The sequence below is a fragment of the Zea mays genome, chromosome 10 (assembly GCF_902167145.1).
Source record: "Zea mays cultivar B73 chromosome 10, Zm-B73-REFERENCE-NAM-5.0, whole genome shotgun sequence".
In the NCBI taxonomy this organism is placed as follows: Eukaryota; Viridiplantae; Streptophyta; class Magnoliopsida; order Poales; family Poaceae; genus Zea; species Zea mays.
This window is the reverse complement of record NC_050105.1, coordinates 115,896,863-115,917,793: the sequence shown is the minus strand read 5'-3', so window position 1 is coordinate 115,917,793 and position 20,931 is coordinate 115,896,863. Positions and strand designations below refer to the sequence as shown.

General features: G+C 48.2%; 1 protein-coding gene across 1 annotated transcript in view; it reads left to right on the top strand.

Moving 5' to 3' along the window:
• The first annotated feature begins 1,725 nt into the window (after window positions 1-1,725).
• The window catches only part of LOC111590272 (pentatricopeptide repeat-containing protein At2g17670), a 35,453-nt gene continuing 16,247 nt past the window's right edge, over window positions 1,726-20,931 (top strand). The window contains exon 1 of the mRNA XM_023301187.1: window positions 1,726-2,008. Coding sequence (XP_023156955.1) covers window positions 1,726-2,008 — 283 coding nt within the window. The remainder of the gene's footprint in view (window positions 2,009-20,931) is intronic.

Here is a 20,931-nt window from a genome sequence, read left to right as displayed (position 1 = left end):
TCCGTTTACTAGCTGAGTGTCGTAGAGTTAAGTAGCTGGGTGCTCTCCCTTCTCTCTCTCTCTTTAAGCCATCTATGCTTACCTTTTCTACCTTACATTTTCTATCTATACTCTTCCCTTTTGCACCTGTCCGGTTGGCATCCTGCAACCTCTCTTAATCTGTCAAGATCAGAGTCGACAGCATCTTCACCAAGTGCATATCAACGCTCCTGTTAAGGGGGTTAGCCGTTAACCCCGATGAAGACAATGCGATCAACATCAACCTACAAGATAGAAGCGGCGCAGCGGAAGCATGTGTGGGTTCTAACCCACAGGTCCAAGGGATCCTCAAGAATTGTATCAATTGGTCTCGAGCATCTATAGGTCAAAACAACCAGTCGGCAGGTTAAGCTTGTAGAGTCAAAGTCAACTCAAGAAAGCTGTGAATAATCTGTGAACCAACCTTGTCGTTCTTGCTAGCCTCTTCTTGAATCTCGAGGGTGAGATTCTGTTAAGGGGGTTAGGTTTGTAACACCCTGAATTTGGGGGTATAAAATTTCTTTTCTAATATCCACCAAATTCAGGTGTTACTCTCTCATTTTTCTGCTTTCCTTACCTTTTTTTTTCTAAAAATGGAGACATATTTGGTTTTATGTATATCAATAAGCCTAGTAAAAGGAAACCCTAAAAAAAGAGAGAAGTCTTTGATTGCTGCATAGCATACCGAGACATTTTTATGTTGAATTGTTGCGTTTGTGCACCCATTCAAACTCATTAAATATATCTGATTCAAAATATATATTTAAATTCAAATAGGAATAAGGAAAAGAATAAAAAGAAGAAGAAATAAAAAAGGGGGAAACAACCACCCCAGCCAGTGCGGCCCAGCCCCCTGCAGCCTACCCAGCGCGCGAGGCCCACTGGCGCAGCGCGCCTTTCCCCCAGGCCATTTCCGCGCGACCCACCTGGCCCATCCCGGCGCCGACGCCTCCCCCAAACCCTAGCCGACGTGCCCCAGCCGCCGGAACCGCTTGCCAGGTCGCCCATCTCCTATTCATCTTCTCCAAACCGCCTTCCCCCACCCATCTCGCCCACGATGCCAACCACCTCGCCCAGCGCCTCTGCTCCTTCCCTCCTCTCCCCCTCCCCACAAGCGCAACAGCCATCGCCTAGGACCCTGAGCACCATCCACAGCTCGCGTGACGTCGCTGCTCTAGCCATGGCCGCAAGCTCCTCTGCACTGCAAGGTCGCCGACCACGTTCCAGTCCGGGTGAGCTTCGCCTCGGCACGTCCTACCCCATCCCTCTCCTTCCAACCCCTGGCCTTGCACGCCGCATCCAGGTGCCAGCAGCCCTTGCCCCCTTGGCGCGCGTGCTCCAGGGCTCAGCCGGCCATGGCGCGGCGCGGCCAGTAGCCTGCGACCGGCATGGTGTGGCCCGGTGCCCCGGCACTGCAGCGCGGCGGCCCAATGGCCTGCTAGCGCGGCACGCTCGGTGGCTCGGCAGCGCGCCAGCCCCCGGCCAGCCGGCGTGACTCGCCTGCGCAGCGACCCGGTGCGTCCCGCCCGGTGTGCCCTGCGTGGCTCGCCCAGCCAGTGTGGCGAACGTGGTGGCAGCCCGACGAGGCTCGCCAGCGCGAATTCCTCGCCAACGTGTCCCCGCGCGCGCCCGGTCTTTGCGCAGAGGTGCTGCGCAGCCTCGCCATCGTCGAGCTCGTCGACACCCTCGCTACGTCTCGGCCTGCATATGGCCAGCGTGCTCGCGGTTTGCCCACGACTCGCTCGCGTGCCCTTTGGCGCAGCCCACGCGCTCGCCGTCACCGCCGTTCGCCAGAACAGCGTCTCGCCACGAGTTTCGTCGTCGCTGCACAGCAGGGTTTACGTCGCTCTCGTCGCCGCCGAGATGAGCTTCGTCTACCCCGGTGTACTCTCCGTCTACTTCGTGCGCAGGTCGTCGAATCCAGTCTCGAAACCGGTCAGCGTGCTTGTGCAACTGCGTGTGAATGGCGTGTTGTCGGAGTTTAGGCGACGTTCGTCTACCCCTAAACGACTCCCGTCTACCCCCCGTCTACCTCGTCTATTCCCCTGCGCTAATTAATTTTCTATTCGATTGTCGATTAGTAAACTGAGTACTCAATTGGATTAAAATTATGATTTTAGTTAAGCGATTGTAAATATGTGATAATGTGATCTTAACGACTTAGATGTGGTATTTAACACTTATTTAGTGTTTAGTATGAACGCGATGTCTATTAGAGACTCTTGTGAGTCGTGCGCGTCGTCGCACTGTCTACACGTTGTTCGCACGTGTGGCGCTCGCCGTCGCCTTGTTGTTCGTGTGTATACTTCATTCGTTACTCTCGTGTTGTTTCGCATGTCGCGCGCTACCCGCGCGCGATATTAAAGCCGTTCGATTTTAATCACTAAGGTCAATTAGTTAACTATTTGTTTAATCGTCCACTAGTAAAATAGTAAGTTAGTCAAAGCTAAATATTAGTTTTAATTTATATTTGATATGATAATGTCAATTCATGTAATTATAGTTATGTCGAACTAATATTCTAATTAAGACTTGTTTAGTATAAACACGTCACCGATTTAGCTTTCTCGCCTATCGCGCGTGTTGTTCAGCATATGGCGGCGTGCTGGTTCACGCTTCGTTCACGCCCGTTGCGCGTGCTGTTCGTGTATCATCGGCGTGCTATGTCGCGCGTGTCCGCGCGTCGTTCGCACGCTGTCGTGATGTTTCACGCGTTACGTGCTTCGTCTCGCTCCGCTAATTCGTTCTGCTTAGAGTCGATGTTGTTATTTAAATTACTTATTTAACTAAGAATCATTAGTGTGGTCAGCTAATTAAAATTGTGCAACAGCTCTAGTTCTATTTTAATAAATATTGATTAATATAATTAGATCAAACTAAATGTTATAATTAATACTCTCTTAGTATGGACGCGATAACTTCTCGACCATAGCCTCGACCGTCGCGTTTCTTTTTCCTCGTGTGACTGTAGTAACGCGCTCTATTTCATATTGCATGTTTTGATTATGTTTTCCTTTGTATGGTGTAATGTTCTTATGCATATGTATATGTTTGTTTGCTGGTGCTTGTTCGTCTTCGCTTCGCGTCGCGAACGGACCTGCGATCCATGTTTGAGCTTCGAGGAATCGACGGTCAAGCTTTGTTCGAGTTCTACGAGGCTGAAGACCCTGAGCATCTGTTTGGTGAAGGCAAGTGTCCTCTGACCCATTATGTCCCATTCACTTTTAATGCACTGTCCCGCATTACTTAATTGAAACCTAAGGATTGACTAGCTTTTCATTTATCTTATCCTTGTTTACCTTTTGGGTTATCATGGTTAGCAGTATGCTATTGCTTTACTTGAATCAATGAACATGATGTGAGTACTTATGATACTATGATGTTATCCCAATGATGTTCCTGTGATACTTTAGGGGGCTCAGTCTATTTCCTGAGTGCCTCTCCGTAAGGACCTGTTTGGGGACTGACAACCCGGGATAACAGTGCAACCATGAGGGTGAAATGGGATGCCCTTAGCTAATTAATTAGAGGAACTAGAGGTGTAGTTGCTTCGCCGTCGTGCCGTCAATGGGGTCCAGGCACAGTGCTTGCTCTGCCGAGGCTGAGTGCCGAGGTTCTTTCGTTTTGCTTTTGTTAGTCACTCTCCTGCGGGGAGGGGTACTGTGTTTATCAAACTGGAGAAACCTAACGGGCGGCTATGATCTCTAGGGAATCTTTGTAACAGCTACGTAGTGATACCCTGCCGGACCACCTAGGAAGTGATCAATGGGGATTAGCTCTCCCCGGGCAGAAAGGGAATCACGACTCATGGGTAAAGTGTGCGACCTTTGCAGAGGGTAGTGAAATTGATATATCAGCCGTGCTCACGGTTATGAGCGGCCTTGGGATCCTCTTTGATTAGAGATACAGATGGTTCGAGATACAATGATTCTTTTTATTATTTCGGTTCGATGATGATAATGAGGTTTCCTCGATGAGGAAATGGTTCACGGGTTGGTTATATGATAAAACTTGGCTTCCACTAATAATAAATACCTGACCAACTAAAAGCAATCTGCTTTGACCTTAACCCCACATAAAGCTAGTCCACTTCAGCCAAACAGGACATTTGCTGAGTACGTTGATGTGTACTCACCCTTGCTTTCACAAAACACCAGGTTGCCTTTGGTGCAATCTATGCTCAAGTAAAGAAGAAGGCGTCGAGGCGGATCTCCAGGAGTTCCAGGACTTCGACGAGTTCGAGGATTAGGCTAGCGACCACCCCCAGTCAGCTGCCTGTGGTGGGTTTATTTACGTTGGCTACGTTTCTATTCTGTGTACTTTGATTATATTATGTAAACAACTCTAGTCTTTATATTATTACTTACTCTTTATTGTTATTCGAAGCATTGTGCTATGATGAGTCATTTATGTAATCGCCGTGTACGTGAATTTCTGATCCTGACACGTACATGGTTCGCATTCGGTTTACCTCCAAAACCGGGTGTGACATAAGTGGTATCAAAGCCGTGCTGACTGTAGGACTGCTGATCTAGAGTAGCATTGGCCGTTTTAAGGACTTCTTGACTGTTACTTCACCTCATCCTTGATTCTGCTTCAAAATTTTAGTCATCTCGACTAATTCTATGTTGTGCTCCTATATGCCCCCTTGTCAAAAATTATTTTATTCTAGCATGGTCTATACTTCTCTCATTCTATTAGATCTGATCTCACCCTTGTGCTTGCGACATCTTTGTAGATGACCCTGATCATAGCCTTTTGTATTTTGGGATTCTTTCCTATTTCGTCATTAAATTGCTACCATTTTGCAATCTTTATTCCCCTGGTATTGACATGCTCGTATCCCTGGATTATTTAATACTCTTGTTTCAATACCTACCTCTAATAAAAACTCTGCTGCCTACTTAAACATTTCAGTTATATGTCCATGACCTTCCTGTATTTTGAGACCCTTTCCTATTCTATTGTTAAGTCACTATATTTTTGGCAATTTGTACTCTCTTGGTCTTGGTATGCTCGTACCATTGGAATCTTGCGTACTCTTATTTTTATATATGCTCACCTTTATATCGCAATGTCTATTTAGAGCATTTCAGCTTACATGCCCTTGACCACCCTTGTTTCTTAATGATCCATTAGTGGTCATTTTACTTTGCACATCCTTGGTAATCTCGTTGTTTCGTTGTAACTTCCCTCAGTAATGAATTTTTACTCTAACTCTTCCGTTGGAACCTCACTTATCTATCCTTGATTGTTTTCTTCACTTCGTCACTTTGCGAGTATTGCCTTAACTCTGTTCATGGATTATGTTTTTCATCATTAGTACCTTTACTCTTATCACCTCTATATCTTACCTTGATGTTTATCTTATACCGGCCCTTTGAAATCTCCTCTTTTCATCTCAATCTGAGCGTTGTACTTTACCTATTTTCCCTTGGTTGTATCCCCTTCCTTGTCGCTTGCGAGTTTTTAACTCCATTATTTGTTGTGCTCCGGTTGGGTATTGCCTTTACCTTTCTCATCTCTCGATCTTACCTTGGTAATTACATTATGTCTGTTATCTAAAATCTCCAATCTCCTATCCCAATTTGAGAGCGGTGTTTTACTCATCTTATCTTTGGCAACATCCTCTTCTTTACCGCGTGTAAGCCTTGACATACCCCCATTCTTTATTGTACTTATACCACTGGCTCTTCTATGCCTTCATCTTTTCTCCTATACTCTCGTCTGTTATCGCCTTTGACCCTTGCGATATTTATGTCTTCTACCTAAATTCTTACCTTGAACTTATCCTTCAAAAGCCTTCCCTTTCCTTCAACTCAGTTTGAGAGCTGCGAGTTACCCATCTCTCCCTTGATTTCTTTTCACTCCTTGCCTCCTTACAAGTTTTATGTTAATTCCATCCCTTGCTATTTTTTTTATTTGCTATCACCCTCACCTTGTCGTCCATCGATCGTGAGTTGATACTCATCTTTATTCCTACTCAAAGATCTCCTCTCTTCCACCTCAATTTGAGAGTGGCAATTTACCTATCTGGCCCTTGGACGTACCCTCTCCTTTTCCATTTGCAGGTCCTGTCTTAACTCCATTATTTATGGTACTTATATCCTTTATCTTATGCCTATTTATCTCCTCTCATACATCCTTGTCCGTTATTACCTTTAAAACCCTCATGATATCTATACCCTTACATTCATGCTTACTTTGAACTTACCCTTTAAAGCCTCCTCTTTCCCATCCATGTTCGAGGATAATGCCTCATCTATTTCATAATTGACTGCTCCCCCTTCTTTGACATCTTGCAAGTCTTGCCTCAAATACATCCTTTGTTGTGTGTTTGCTCGTTATTACCTTAACCCTTGTCATCCCTCGATCTTTACCTTGATGCTTATCATGTACTTGCATTTTTATGCCTCCCCTCCCATCCTAGTTCAAGAGTGTTGTCTTACCCATCCCGCTCTTGTTTGTTCTCTTTTCCTTTGTCGCGTTGCAAGGCTTAGCTTTTGCTCGATATCACCCTTACCTTCCTAATATCTAGATCTTTCCATGATGCTTACCATATGCCTACCTTTGAAATATCATCTTTCCTATCTCGTTTTGAGAATGGTGTTTTACCTATCCTGACCTTGGTTGCATTCTCTCCCCTGTCGTTTACAATCCTTGCTTTAGCTCCATCCTTTATAGTGCTCATGCACCTATTCTGTATGTCTTATTATTCCCTTTGCCTTTCGATGGCCTTAGAATAGTTTCCCCTTGGTAAGGAAAGACCACCATTTAATTAAAAGTTACGTATAGCAACGAGATGTTTGTTGTTGTATGCTTGTGTTGTTTGTCTTTGTGTTATGACTGATTTGCTTCTTCGTGATGAGTGTTGGTGCGTTGGGGCCCCTGGGTCCGCAATGGCATCCGTTTACTAGCTGAGTGTCGTAGAGTTAAGTAGCTGGGTGCTCTCCCTTCTCTCTCTCTCTTTAAGCCATCTATGCTTACCTTTTCTACCTTACATTTTCTATCTATACTCTTCCCTTTTGCACCTGTCCGGTTGGCATCCTGCAACCTCTCTTAATCTGTCAAGATCAGAGTCGACAGCATCTTCACCAAGTGCATATCAACGCTCCTGTTAAGGGGGTTAGCCGTTAACCCCGATGAAGACAATGCGATCAACATCAACCTACAAGATAGAAGCGGCCAAGTAAAGAAGAAGGCGTCGAGGCGGATCTCCAGGAGTTCCAGGACTTCGACGAGTTCGAGGATTAGGCTAGCGACCACCCCCAGTCAGCTGCCTGTGGTGGGTTTATTTACGTTGGCTACGTTTCTATTCTGTGTACTTTGATTATATTATGTAAACGACTCTAGTCTTTATATTATTACTTACTCTTTATTGTTATTCGAAGCATTGTGCTATGATGAGTCATTTATGTAATCGCCGTGTACGTGAATTTCTGATCCTGGCACGTACATGGTTCGCATTCGGTTTACCTTCCAAAACCGGGTGTGACAATAAGAAAGAAAAACAACATGGTATTCAAGTCGATCATTGGATCACTTGAGAGGGGTTGAGTGCAACCCTCGTCCATTGGGACGCCACAACGTGGAGTAGGCAAGTGTTATACTTGGCCGAACCACGGGATAAATCACCGTGTCTCTTGTGCTTGTTTTCCTTATGACCATTGTGGTTCACAAGAGCTCGGTCCTTAGCCACTTGATTTCATTGTGCTAACACTTAACTAAGTTTTGTGGCTACAAGTTTAGATTTTTACAGGATCACCTATTCACCCCCCCTCTAGGTTCTCTCACCATTGCCTTACTTCTTTTGTCAACATGTCCTGTAATCACTTGGGAGTCAGATTTTAATATTGCCCTCCTGGTCCCCATAGCTCTAAGCTTTTGATGGCTTCAACACATGTGGATTGGGGTGAATACTAGAGTACCCAAACAAATCCTGAGGGAGATATAAGGATTACTACAACCCCTGCTTCAAAAGTGCCCCAAGATCCATCATAGAGGACTGTCCATATTTCCTTTTCTTGTATGAATGCTTCGCTTTGAGCCCCTGGTGTCCAGTCGCCGATTAATTCTGCCAATGCCTGGGACTGGATTGATGACCAATGTACAAAATCAAAGACAAACTCATTGAGTTTCGCGGCCCATTTGCCAATTCTTTCCATTGCTTCCCTATTCCTTATTATATCTTTATGTGGTTGAGACGAAGGTATAATTATGTTGTATGACTGAAAGTAGTGTCGAAGCTTTCTAGAGGTCATGAGTACTACATATAAAACCTTTTTCTATTTATGTATAGTTTTTCTTAGATGGTCCCAATACTTTTGAGACGAAATAACTAGCACCTGCTTCTTGATTTCTCCTTCCATTTTCTCTTGAACCAATGTTGCACTGACTGTAGAATGAGATGCAGAGAAATGGAGCCCCTCGCGAAGGTGGGGATAGTATTGTCAACTGGAAAAGATATTTGTTTCAAATCTTCGAAGGCCTGCTATTGTGTTGGTCCCTATTGAAACACTTCGGCTGACTTTAATACTTAAAAAATGGTAGATTCTGTTATGTATACCTTGAATGAATTTGTTGAGAGATGCAAGTCTGCCTGCCAACCTTTGGGCGCCCTTCCTGAACTTCGACAGTTCCATCCGAAGCATTGCTTCTATCTTTCTTGGGTTGGCCTCAATCCCTTTGGTTGATACAAGACAGTCAAGGAACTTTCCCTCCTTCACGCCGAAGATGCATTTCTTAGGATTGTGTTTGAGCCTAGCCTTCCTGAAGTTAGTGAAGGTTTCTTGCAGATCTGCAATGTGGTCCCATTGCTTCGTACTCCTGACTATAATGTCATAAACATAGGTCAAAACAATCCTGCTAATCTACGTACTCAGCACTTTTGACATCATTCTACTGAAGCTTCCCCCGACATTCTTCAGCCCCTCGGGCATTCGAAAGTAATAATAGGTACCACTTGGGGTGATGAAGCTTGTTTTTGGCTCATATTCCTTCTTCATCCATATTTGATGGTACCCTGAATAAAAGTCCAACATACTCAAAAGCTCTAAAGTGACAGCAGCATCTACGAGTGAATCTATCTGTGGCAAGGGAAATTCATCCTTTGGACAAGCTTTGTTGAGATCTGTGAAGTCGATGCACATTCTCCACTTCCCATTTGCTTTTTTCACCATTATAGTATTGGTAACCCACTCTGGGTAAGTAACTTCCCTGATTACCACAGCACTAAGGATCCTTTTGACTTCTGCTCTTGTGCCTTCTACCTTATCCTCTAACATTTTTCCACAGTTTCTACTTTCTTAGTCTGATTGAAGGGTCCACATTGAGAGAGAGCTCAATGATGCTTCAGTTTACTCCGCATAAGTCATTAGCTTACCAAGCAAATACATCTCTATTGTTGAATAAAAAATTCTTTAGACTTTTTTCTTGCTCTTTTGATAATTGTGATCCAAATAGTACTTTCTGATCGGCTACATCTTTGCAAAGATGTATAACCTTCAGTTGGTACACCGAAGTTGCCTTATCCCTTATGTGCTTTTGTTGACTCTGAGTATCGTCTTCATCGATGTTGTGGAAAGCCTTGGCGTCTGTCCAATTCCCTTCGGCTCTTCTTGCATCTTCTTAGCTTCTATATACAGAGATTGGGTCTTGATTGTATGGTTGTCGGGGACCATAATTAGGGGTACCCTCAAGGCTCCTAAATCTCAGCTGGTATCCCCCATCAGCACAAAGCTGCAAAGGCCTAATGGGTGCGACTAAGTCAAGGATCGGTCCATTCGAGGGACGCGATCACGCCTCGCCCGAGCCCAGCCTCGGGCAAGGGCAGCCGACCCCGGAGGATCTACGTCTCGCCCGAGGCCCCCCTCCAGCAACGGACACACCTTCGGCTCGCCCAAGCCCAGTCTTCACCAAGAAGCAACCTTGGCCAAATCGCCAAGCCAAGCGACCAAATCGCAGGGGCATTTAATGCAAAGGTGGCCTGACACCTTTATCCTGACGCACGCCCTCCAGTCGACAGAGCCGAAGTGACCGCAGTCACTTCGCCGCTCCATTGACCGGTCTGACAAAAGGACAGCGCCGCCTGCACCGCTCTGACTGCTGTGCCACTCGATAGAGTGAGGCTGACAGCGGCCAAGCCCGGCCCTAGGCGCCATGGGAAACTCCGCTTCGCCCGACCCCATGGCTCGGACTCGGGCTTAGCCCCGGAAGACGACGAACTCCGCTCCGCCCGACCCCAGGGCTCGGACTCGGGCTCAGCCCTGGAAGACGGTGAACTCCGCTCCGCCTGACCCCAAGCTCGAACTCGGGCTCAGCCCCGGAAGACGACGAACTCCGCTCCGCCCGACCCCAGGGCTCGGACTTGGGCTCAGCCCCGGAAGACGGCGAACTCCGCTCCGCCCGACCCCAGGGCTCGGACTTGGGCTCAGCCCCGGAAGACGGCGAACTTCGCTCCGCCTGACCCTAGGGCTCGGACTCGGGCTCAGCCCCGAAGAACGATGAACTCCGCTTCGCCCGACCCCAGGGCTCGGACTCAGCCCTGGCCTCAGCAGACGGTCTCCGCCTCGCCCGACCCGGGGGCTCGGACTCGACCTCGGCCTCGGAAGACAGACTCGACCTCGACCTCGGAGGAGCATCCACATCGCCCAACCCAGGGCACGGACCGACCACGTCAACAGGAGGCGCCATCATTACCCTACCCCAAGCTGACTCAGGCTACGGGAAACAAGACCGGCGTCCCGTCTGGCTCGCTCCGCCAGACAAGTAATGATGGCGCCCCGCACGCCCTATGACGACGGCGGCTCTCAGCCCCCTTATGGAAGCAAGAGGACGTCAGCAAGGACTCGACAGCCCCGACAGCTGTCCTTCCACTAGGCTCCAGCGCTCCTCCGACGACCACGACACCACACGAACCGGGTGCCAAAACCTCTCCGGCTGCCACGATGGCATGTACTTAGGGCGCTAGCTCTCCTCCGCTAGACACATTAGCACACTGCTACACCCCCCATTGTACACCTGGATCCTCTCCTTGCGCCTATAAAAGGAAGGACCAGGGCCCTCTTACAGAGGGTTGGCCGCGCGGGGAAGGGCGGGACGGCGCTCGCGTGAGGCCGCTCGCTCCCTCCCGCGTGGACGCTTGTAACCCCCTACTGCAAGCGCACCCGACCTGGGCGCGGGACAAACACGAAGGCCGCGGGATTCCACCTCTCACGCCCGTCTCCCTCCGGCTGCCTCCCCCCTTCGCGCTCCGTCTCGCGCCGACCCATCTGGGCTGGGGCACGCGGCGACAATTTACTCGTCGGTCCAGGGACCCCCGAGTTTCGAAACGCCGACAGTTGGCGCGCCAGGTAGGGTCCTGCTGCGTGTTGATGAACAGCTTCCCGTCAAGCTCCATATGGGCAGTCTCCAGCAACCTTTCCAGCCCGGGACGGTGCTCCGTTTCGGGAGTCTTGAGTTCATGTCCCTCGACGGCAGCTACGACATGATACTCCTTCCCCCGCCGTGCGACAGCGACAATAGCGGCCGACAGCCCGCTCGCCGGCGGCGGAATCGATGACGTCTTCCCCGCGTGGTGGAAGAACAACATTCGAGCTCGCCCCGTCTCCTCCCCCGCCGACGGAGGAGGAGGCGGGGCAACCAAGGCCAAGCAGGAGGCGTCACCTCGTCGGCTGTCGAGCGAGTCGACGGCGCCGGCGCCCCAACGGGCGGCACGTCGGGCATCGACCTCGCGTCTGAGACGAAGATGAGTGCCGTCTCCCCGCAACACGCCAATCCCAAGCAAACGGACGACGCCAGCACGCTCGCGAAGGACTTGCTGGGCGTCACCCTCGTACCTGGGACGACGGTGCAGTCAGTCCGTGACGTGACTTCGTCACCGCCCGTCGACCAAGAGGTACCAAACGATTCCCATCTCATGCCTTTTGGATTCAGCCTCGACCCAAAAAGCGACTTCGCTTTGGTGGACGCTCTCGTAGAGGTGAGTCCAAACCCTCTGGGGTATCGTATGCGGTCACCCTGGGACCGGCTGACGGACGTCTCGACCTATGGGCCCTCGGGGTCCGAGGAAGATGACGAGCCCGACTTCTGTTGGGATTTCTCCGGACTTGGTAACGCCAGTGCCATGCGGGACTTCATGACCGCATGCGACTACTGCCTTTCCGACTGTTCTGACGGTAGCCGCAGCCTCGGCGACGAGGACTGCGGCCCAAGTCGTGAATGTTTCCACGTCGATCTAGGGGGTCCCTCCGAAGGCAACCATCTTGGTATGCCGGAGAACGGTGATCTCCCTAGGCCTGTGCCTCGCGTTGACATCCTACGGGAGCTAGCTGTGGTCCCCGTTCCGGCGGGGGGTCATGACCCACAGCTCGAGCAAATTCGCGGGGTGCAGGCCAGGCTCGACGAGGGAGCAGGAACACTTGAGCCGATCCGCCGGGACATCGGGCAGGAGTCGGCGGGCCAACCTCCGGCCGGAGAAGTGCGTTATCTACCCCAGGGTATCCAGCACCGCATCGCCGACGATGTCAGGGTAAGGCCGCCACCCACCTCCAGCGGAGTCGGCCAGAACCTGGCTGCAGCGGCAATGCTTCTCCGCGCGATGCCGGAGCCATCAACCACCGAGGGGCGGCGAATTCAGGGAGAGATCAAGAATCTCCTAGAGGACGCCATGGTCCGACGGGCCGAAAGCTCCGCCTCCCGAAGGCAGGGGTACCCCTCGGAACATCGCGCCGCGACTTCCCGATTCATGCGGGAAGCCTCGGTCCGCACCGGGCGCACGCGCAACACGGCGCCTGCGGCCCCGGGTCGCCTCGGCAACGAGCACCATCACCGCAACCATCGGGCCCACCTCGACGAGAGGGTGCGCCGAGGCTACCACCCCAGGCGTGGGGGACGCTATGACAACGGGGAGGATCGGAGTCCCTCGTCCGAACCACCCGGTCCGCAGGCTTTCAGCCGCGCCATACGACGGGCGCTGTTCCCGACCCGGTTCCGAACCCCAACTACTATCACAAAGTACTCAGGGGAGACGAAACCGGAACTGTGGCTCGCGGACTACCGGCTGGCTTGCCAGCTGGGCGGAATGGACGATGACAACCTCATCATCCGCAACCTGGTTGGAGCACCTGTTCCTCTCCGACACCGCTCGCGCCTGGTTGGAGCACCTGCCTCCGGGGCAGATCTCCAACTGGGACGACCTGGTCCAAGCCTTCGCCGGCAATTTCCAGGGCACGTACGTGCGCTCTGGAAACTCCTGGGACCTCCGAAGCTGCCGACAGCAGCCGGGAGAGTCTCTTCGGGACTACATCCGGCGATTCTCGAAGCAGCGCACCGAGCTGCCCAACATCACCGATTCAGATGTCATCGGCGCGTTCCTCGCCGGCACCACCTGCCGCGACCTAGTGAGCAAGCTGGGTCGCAAGACCCCCACTAGGGCGAGCGAGCTGATGGACATCACCACCAAGTTCGCCTCTGGCCAGGAGGCGGTTGAGGCTATCTTCCGGAAGGACAAGCAGCCCCAGGGCCGCCCACCGGAAGATGCCCCCGAGGCGTCAACTCAGCGCGGCGCCAAGAAGAAAGGCAAGAAGAAGTCGCAAGCGAAACGCGACGCCGCCGACGCGGACCTTGTCGCCGCCGCCAAATACAAGAACCCTCGGAACCCCCCGGAGGTGCCAACCTCTTCGACAAGATGCTCAAGGAGCCATGCCCCTATCATCAGGGGCCCATCAATGTAACACCTACTTTGTAAATAGAGTCTAAGCAGAGAAATTGTATTCCGTATACATCTATGAGTTATCTATGCTTCTCATTTCATGTGAACACCATAATTAAACAAATAAATAATTAACAAAAGACACTCAAATAAATCATGCATCATGCTGGATATTGTTTTTGCGTGTGCATTTCGCGATAAGGAATATAGTAACAAGTCCAAAGTGGAATTCAAAACTTAAAAGAGATTCTAAAAATTTAAGAAGAGAAGCAAACAAATATTATGTGATATAAAAGTATAAATAATATATATCTCCAAATGGAAACTTATCATGACACAATATAAAATAAGGGTGAATTGGCCACAAGGTTGAAATTAATTTGGAAATTTGAATTTGAATTGGAAAAAGAAGGAAAGAAAAATAAAAAGGAAAAAGAGAAAGAAGTAAAACGCTAACTGGGCTCAGAACACCATTTCGACCCATCTGTTGTTTTCCCTCGCGCGGCCCAACGCCCGCGTGCGCCGACATGTGGGCCTAGTCGGTCAGCGATACACCTCAGCGCGCGCTAACCCTCTTGGCTGACGCGTGGGGCCCGGACGTCAGGAACTCCTTCTCCCTCCCGTATCCATTTTTCTGTTGGGCGCTGTTTCTCTTCCAGGCGAGATCTTCGCAGAGCTCGATCCAGTGATGAAATTCGTTGGGATCCTCCGTGCTAGTGCCTCTCCTCACCCCTGCTTCCTCCTGCGCCACCCTATCCCCCCTCGCAATCGTCTCTATTTCGTGCGCTCGCACCCGCCGTGCGTTTCCCCGGGGAGAGACTTCGCGGCTCCGGCACCTGGGATCGTTACTTGTCTGCGTCGCGCGTCCCAGTCGCGAGCCCGCAACAGAATGCCCCTAAACCCGCGCCGCTCGGTCAAGCTCGATCTTGGCGCGATTGGTGGAATCCGTTGTGGGGGGGCTTCCGTTTCTTCTAGCTCGCCCGCAACGAAACATGCCGTACTTCGCGCGGGGAGAATCGGCCTCGTCCACCCGACCCAAACGAACTTCAACCACAACTATATAAATCTGTCGATGTGGTCCTTGCCTCCATGACCCTGTGAGGAAGCTAGCGCACACCACCGCATGGAATTGCCCCGCTCGCCCGATTGAGCCGAGCGATGAGAGAGATTGGGAGACCATGCCCTCTCCCCGCCACCATGGATTCCCGCCTGTGTGGCCAACTGGGCACTGGAGGATGGCTTTGGCGCTTCACCGGTCAACAGGGATCATGCCCAGGGCCCGTGGGATGATGCGAGTTTGGCTGGGAGAATGGAGCTCCGCCGCAGGGCCGCATGCCGCCGTGACTAGCCATGCCACCGCCTTCCCCGCTGGTAATGTGCTACCCCATAGCTTCGCCTCATCTTACTCTGCGCGTAGCACGGGTTGGTATAGGATTTAGGGCCTGGTGGCCGTCGGACGGGGTGCACGGCGTAGGGCGCCGCCGTGAATGGGGCGCCGCCGGTCGGGGATGGGGGAGAAAATGGGCACTCCACGATGGCCGTTGGATTCTGGGCGTGCGATCCAGATTAAATCTCTTCATACCGCTTTGCTCTAGGAAACCTTGGCCGTCGGATCGGCCGCGGGCGGCCGAGATTAGGTATTTCCTTACCCATTCGCGCGATCAACAGGAACCGTAGATCTGCCATCCCAAGGCTCAGACTAGATCTAGCTTCATTAAATCATGGCCGTGGATCTCGGATCCCACGGCTAACAGCGCTTACCGTTTCGTTTGAGTTATATCTAATCTGCGCCACACGTTGTTGATCGGACGGACCAGATTAGAACTTACCCCTTCGCTGAGCTGATTTTGTAAAAGAGACCCCGACTTTCTAAGAAAACAACCCACCGTCCATGCGGCTGTAGCTTTGAGTCTCGGGAATTTTAGTAGATTAGCCCCTGTTGTCTCTAGGATTTGAGGACCTGTCCAGACAGTGATAAAAACATATAAAATCATTTAGAAAATGAATTTCTATATGAAAATAATTGATAGAATTTGTTTAATTCATGTAAAATTCATATGGAGTCTAAATTGGTCCATTCCAATTCCTATAAATCTATAGTATTACTGTTTATCACATAGTACATCTGGTTTGACATGAAAATCATATTAAAACTTATTTCCTAATTAATCCTATACCAAACACATGAAACCTTAGGAAAATCATAACTCCTTCGTTTTAACTCCGATTTGACTCGTTCCAGTTGCGTTAGTCTCATAGCAACGCGTAGATCGATATTATGCAGTTGTTCTTATGTTTGGTGTGATGTTAATTTTGTCTATATCATGTTTGCTTGGGTTGCAACGACTAGTGCGAGGACTCGTGTCATCTGAAAAGCAAGTTGGTACCTGGAATCTCAAGTGCCAGGCAAGTTGTGCCCTTGATCACTTACTTTTCCCAGCCATGTTCTTATTAATTTTAATGATCTGCATAGGTTAATTTTGATGGGAGCCTTTATGTTACCCCAGTTTTGATTGCCTCTATACCTTGTTCACCCCTGAAATATTTTTGGGTGGTACTTGCTATTGCTTTATGTGGATTGGGTATGGAGATACAATATTCATGATTATTCTTTTATTATCTTGTTATTATTACTATTCATGTTAAGATCATTAAATTAATGGGAACATGGAGCGACCACCCGGGAAAACAGTGCTACCACAAGGGTATAATGGGACGCCCTTGGCTGATTAACTAGGAAAGCTAGTGGAGGTCTTCCTTACCCGAAAGGGGCAAGGGCAGTAGGGGAGTGGTCAGTGTAGGGAGGTCCTTGGGTTGATTTTGCTGCGATGGCGGTCAGGCAAGAACCCTGCACTGGAGCTTCCTATAAACTGTAGCGGGATTTCTGAAGCTAGTGGAACTTTGTAAAGGCCTCGTAGTGTTACCCTGCCTCGCCTCCTCGGTAGAGGTGTATGGGATTGGCCATCTCTTGGCAGATGGGTAACATGACTTGTGGGTAAAGATGCGCAACCTCTGCAGAGTGTAAAACTGGTATACTAGCCGTGCTCACGGTCAAGAGCGGCTCGGACCCTCACATGATTAATTTATGGAACTTAAATTTAATTTGACATTTGCATCGCATTTGGGATTATTTTACTATTACTTTTCTTTATTATTATTAAGGTTTGGTATTTACTTACACCTAGTAATTGCTAATAAAAGTTTGACCAACTTATAAAAGCAATGCTCAGCTTCAGCCTTTATTTCATTGATCAGCCTTACACTACATGAACTCCCACCTTTGGTGAGTTCATGCCACATTATTCCCCACAACTTGTTGAGCGATGAACGTATGTGAGCTCACTCTTGCTGTCTCACACCCCCCCACAGGAGAAGAACAGGTGGTTCAGGTGGAGCCAAGTATCGAGGAGTTTGATCTGATCTAGGTGGCGTTTCTCAGTCGACATTAGCGCCGACGATCCTTAGTTCGTTTTATATTTATCTTTATTTTGTAATAAGTCTTCCGCTATGTAATAAATACTCTGATGTTTTATGACATTTATCTCTATACACTCTGTTATTATATGTGTTGTCTTCTTGGCGCATGTATGAGATGCACCCGGCTTTGTCCTTTAAAACCGGGTGTTACAGAAGTGGTATCAGAGGAAATGTTGACTGTAGGACGAAACCTAGATAGAAATGGACAAACCCTTACCTACTTATCTTACTCTGATTCATTCCATACTTACCTTATCTTGAACCTGTCTCACCTTTTGCTACTCTACTCTGATTATTCTTACCTTTACTACTCTAAGACAAGATGGATTTCACACCCTGGAATCCTGCCACTATGATCTTCTTAAGAGATAGGGAACCTAAGACGAAATTAAAACTATTTTCTCTATTTAAAAATGTTGATTGATTGTTCTGATGTTAAATGCTTGATTTGCTTCTTTGGTTGATTGAAATAGTATAGACGGGCATCTTAGCATGTACCACCATAAGGTAATGTATTAGCTTTAGTAGATAACACACTAATCTACTTAGCTAATAAATCCCCCGCAGTAACATTTCTCGTAATTACTCGCCTTGTCTACAATTCTTCCTTTCTTACCCTGTGTTTCTAACCCAGATGGACTACCCCTATAGTGTTAGAAGAGAGCACTATAGACGTGATCCTTGGTATGTCATGGTTAAGAAAGGCAAAGACAATTTATATATTGTGCTAAAGGAACCTTAGAACTCACCAGTTCCAAAAGGAGAGAGATTTGAAGTTGAAATTGCAGTACCTACCACCATCAGACTAGTGGCATTCTTAGTCGATGAGAAGTTTGTTGGTGTCAACATCCGTGCAGTTAGGGATTTTTCCGGATGTCTTTCCAGAGGAGTTATTAAGGATGCCACCAGATATGGAAGTTAAGTTGGTCATTGATCTTTTACCTAGGACTGCTCCCATTTGTAAACGGTCATACAAGATGTCCATAGAAGAACTAAAGGAACTTAAGAAACAATTAATGGAGTTACAAGAGGCTGGGTATATTCGTTCGGATTCTTCACCTTGGAGAGCACCGGTTTTGTTTGTACAGAAGAATGATGGATCACAAGGGATGTGCATGGATTATAGGTCCCTTAACGATGTCACTGTGGAGAACAAATATCCATTACCCCGTATTGAGGATTTGTTTGATCAGATGAGAGGTGCTAGAGTGTTCTCGAAGATTGATCTCCGATCGGGATACCATCAGATGAGGATTAGACCATCAGATATTCCTAAGACGGCTTTCTCAACCCGATATGGATTATATGAGTTCACTGTTATGTCTTTTGGATTAACCAATGCACCAGCTTATTTCATGAAATTGATGAATAAGGTGTTTATGGAGAATTTGGATAGATTCGTCGTGGTATTCATCAACGATATCCTTATCTATTCCAAGAGTGATAGTGATCATGGGAAACATCTGAGATTGGTGCTACAGAAGCTACGAGATAATCAACTCCACGCCAAGTACAACAAATGCGAGTTTTGGATTGGCGAGGTGCCATTTCTTGGACATATCATTTCTAATGGAGGGATTTCAGTGGATTCTGCTAAAGTCAAGGAGATAGTGGTGTGGAGCATACCCACTACAGTTGCTGAAGTTCGGAGTTTCTTGGGATTTGTAGGATATTATCGAAGATTTATTGAAGGATTTTCTAAGATCGCTAAGCCTATGACCTCACTTCTGGAGAAGGAAAGAGAGTCTAAGTGGGACGATAAGTGCCAAGATAGCTTTGATCAATTAAAGAAGAGGTTGGTGTCGCCACCAGTGTTGGTTATGATAGATCTGCAGAAAGGATTTGATATTTATTGTGATGCATGTGGCCAAGGCTTAGGATGTGTGCTCATGCAAGAAGGACATGTGATCGCCTATGTATCTCGTCAGTTGCGGAAACATGAACTGAACTACCCCACTCATGACTTGGAACTGGCTGCCGTTGTGCATGGACTTAAGATTTGGAGACACTACATTATGGGAACTAAGTGCCAAGTATACACGGATCATAAGAGTTTGAAGTACATATTCACTCAGAAGGATCTCAACCTTTGGCAACGCCGTTGGTTGGAGCTCATTAAGGATTATGATTTGGAGATTCACTATCACCCAGGCAAGGCAAATTTGGTTGCAGATGCCTTGAGTCGGAAGGAGCATGTTCACTCCGCTGTCGTTGTCCAGCTACCTGATGAATTAGCAAAAGATTTTGAAAGGCTCAACCTGGGAATTGTTACACATACGGAAGGAGTTACTATTGAATTGGAACCTACCTTGGAGCAAGAAATTCGTAAAGGTCAGGTTGGTGATGCCAAAATCCAGGAGATCAAGGATCTGATAACAGAGGGTAGAGGCCCGGAGTTCACGGAGGATGAGCAAGGCACGATATGGTTCAAGAATCGGATCTGGGTTCCCGATATCGATAGTCTTCGGGAAACCATATTGAAGGAGGCACATGACTCAATTTATTCTATCCATCCTAGAAGCACTAAGATGTATCAGGATTTGAAGAAAAAGTATTGGTGGTATGGACTAAAGAGAGATGTGGCTGCACATGTGGCTATGTGCGATGTATGCCAAAGAGTTAAAGCTGAACACCAGAGGCCAGCCGGACTACTGCATCCACTGAAGATACCTGAGTGGAAATGGGAAGAGATTGGCATGGACTTCATTGTTGGATTACCCCGCACGTCTGCTTGATATGATTCTATATGGGTTATTGTGGATAGACTGACCCAAGTGACTCATTTTATTCCGGTCAAGACTATTTATAAGGGATCACAATTGGCTAAGTTATACATGTCTTGGATTATGTAACTACACAGTATATCGAAGAAGATCATTTTGGACAGAGGATCACAATTTACCTCCAGATTTTGGAAAAGTTTTCATGAGAATATGGATTCGAAGTTGAATTTTGGTTCGGCCTACCATCCTCAGACTGATGGACAGACTAAAAGGACTAATCAAGTATTGGAGGACATGTTAAGAGCTTATGTCCTTCAGCATGGTAGTAGTTGGGACAAGAGTCTACCTTATGCTGTGTTCTCATAATAGTTACCAGGCCAGCCTGAAGACGTCACCATTCGAGGCTCTATATGGCAGGAAATGCAGGACTCCTCTGTATTGGATCAGACTAGGGGAAGACAGTTCTTTGGGCCTGAACTTATTCAAGAGGCAGAAGAACAAGTTTGTATAATTCGAGAGAACTTGAGGGTAGCTCAAACCAGGCAAAAGAGCTATGCCGATAATAGAAGAAGACCACTGGAATTTGAGGAAGGAGATCATGTGTACCTCAAAGTGCCATCACTTCATGGAATGAGGAGATTCAAAGTCAAGGGAAAATTGTCCCCTCGCTTGATTGGACCATTCGAAGTTTTTAGGTGAGTTGGAGAGATGGCCTATCAACTCGAGCTACCAGATAATCTATCTGATGTACATAATGTATTTCATGTGTCTTAACTTAAGAAGTGTCTTCATGTCCCTAAGGAACAGTAACCAATGGAGGAACCCAGTGTTTAGGAAGATTTTACTTATACGGAATATCCTATTAAGAGTATTGACATTTTGACTCGAGTTACAAGAAATAAGGTGATAAAAATGTCCAAAGTACAATGGAGTCAACATGGAGAAGATGATGCGACATGAGAAAGAGAAGAAGAGCTTCGTATAGATTTTCCCCATCTTTTC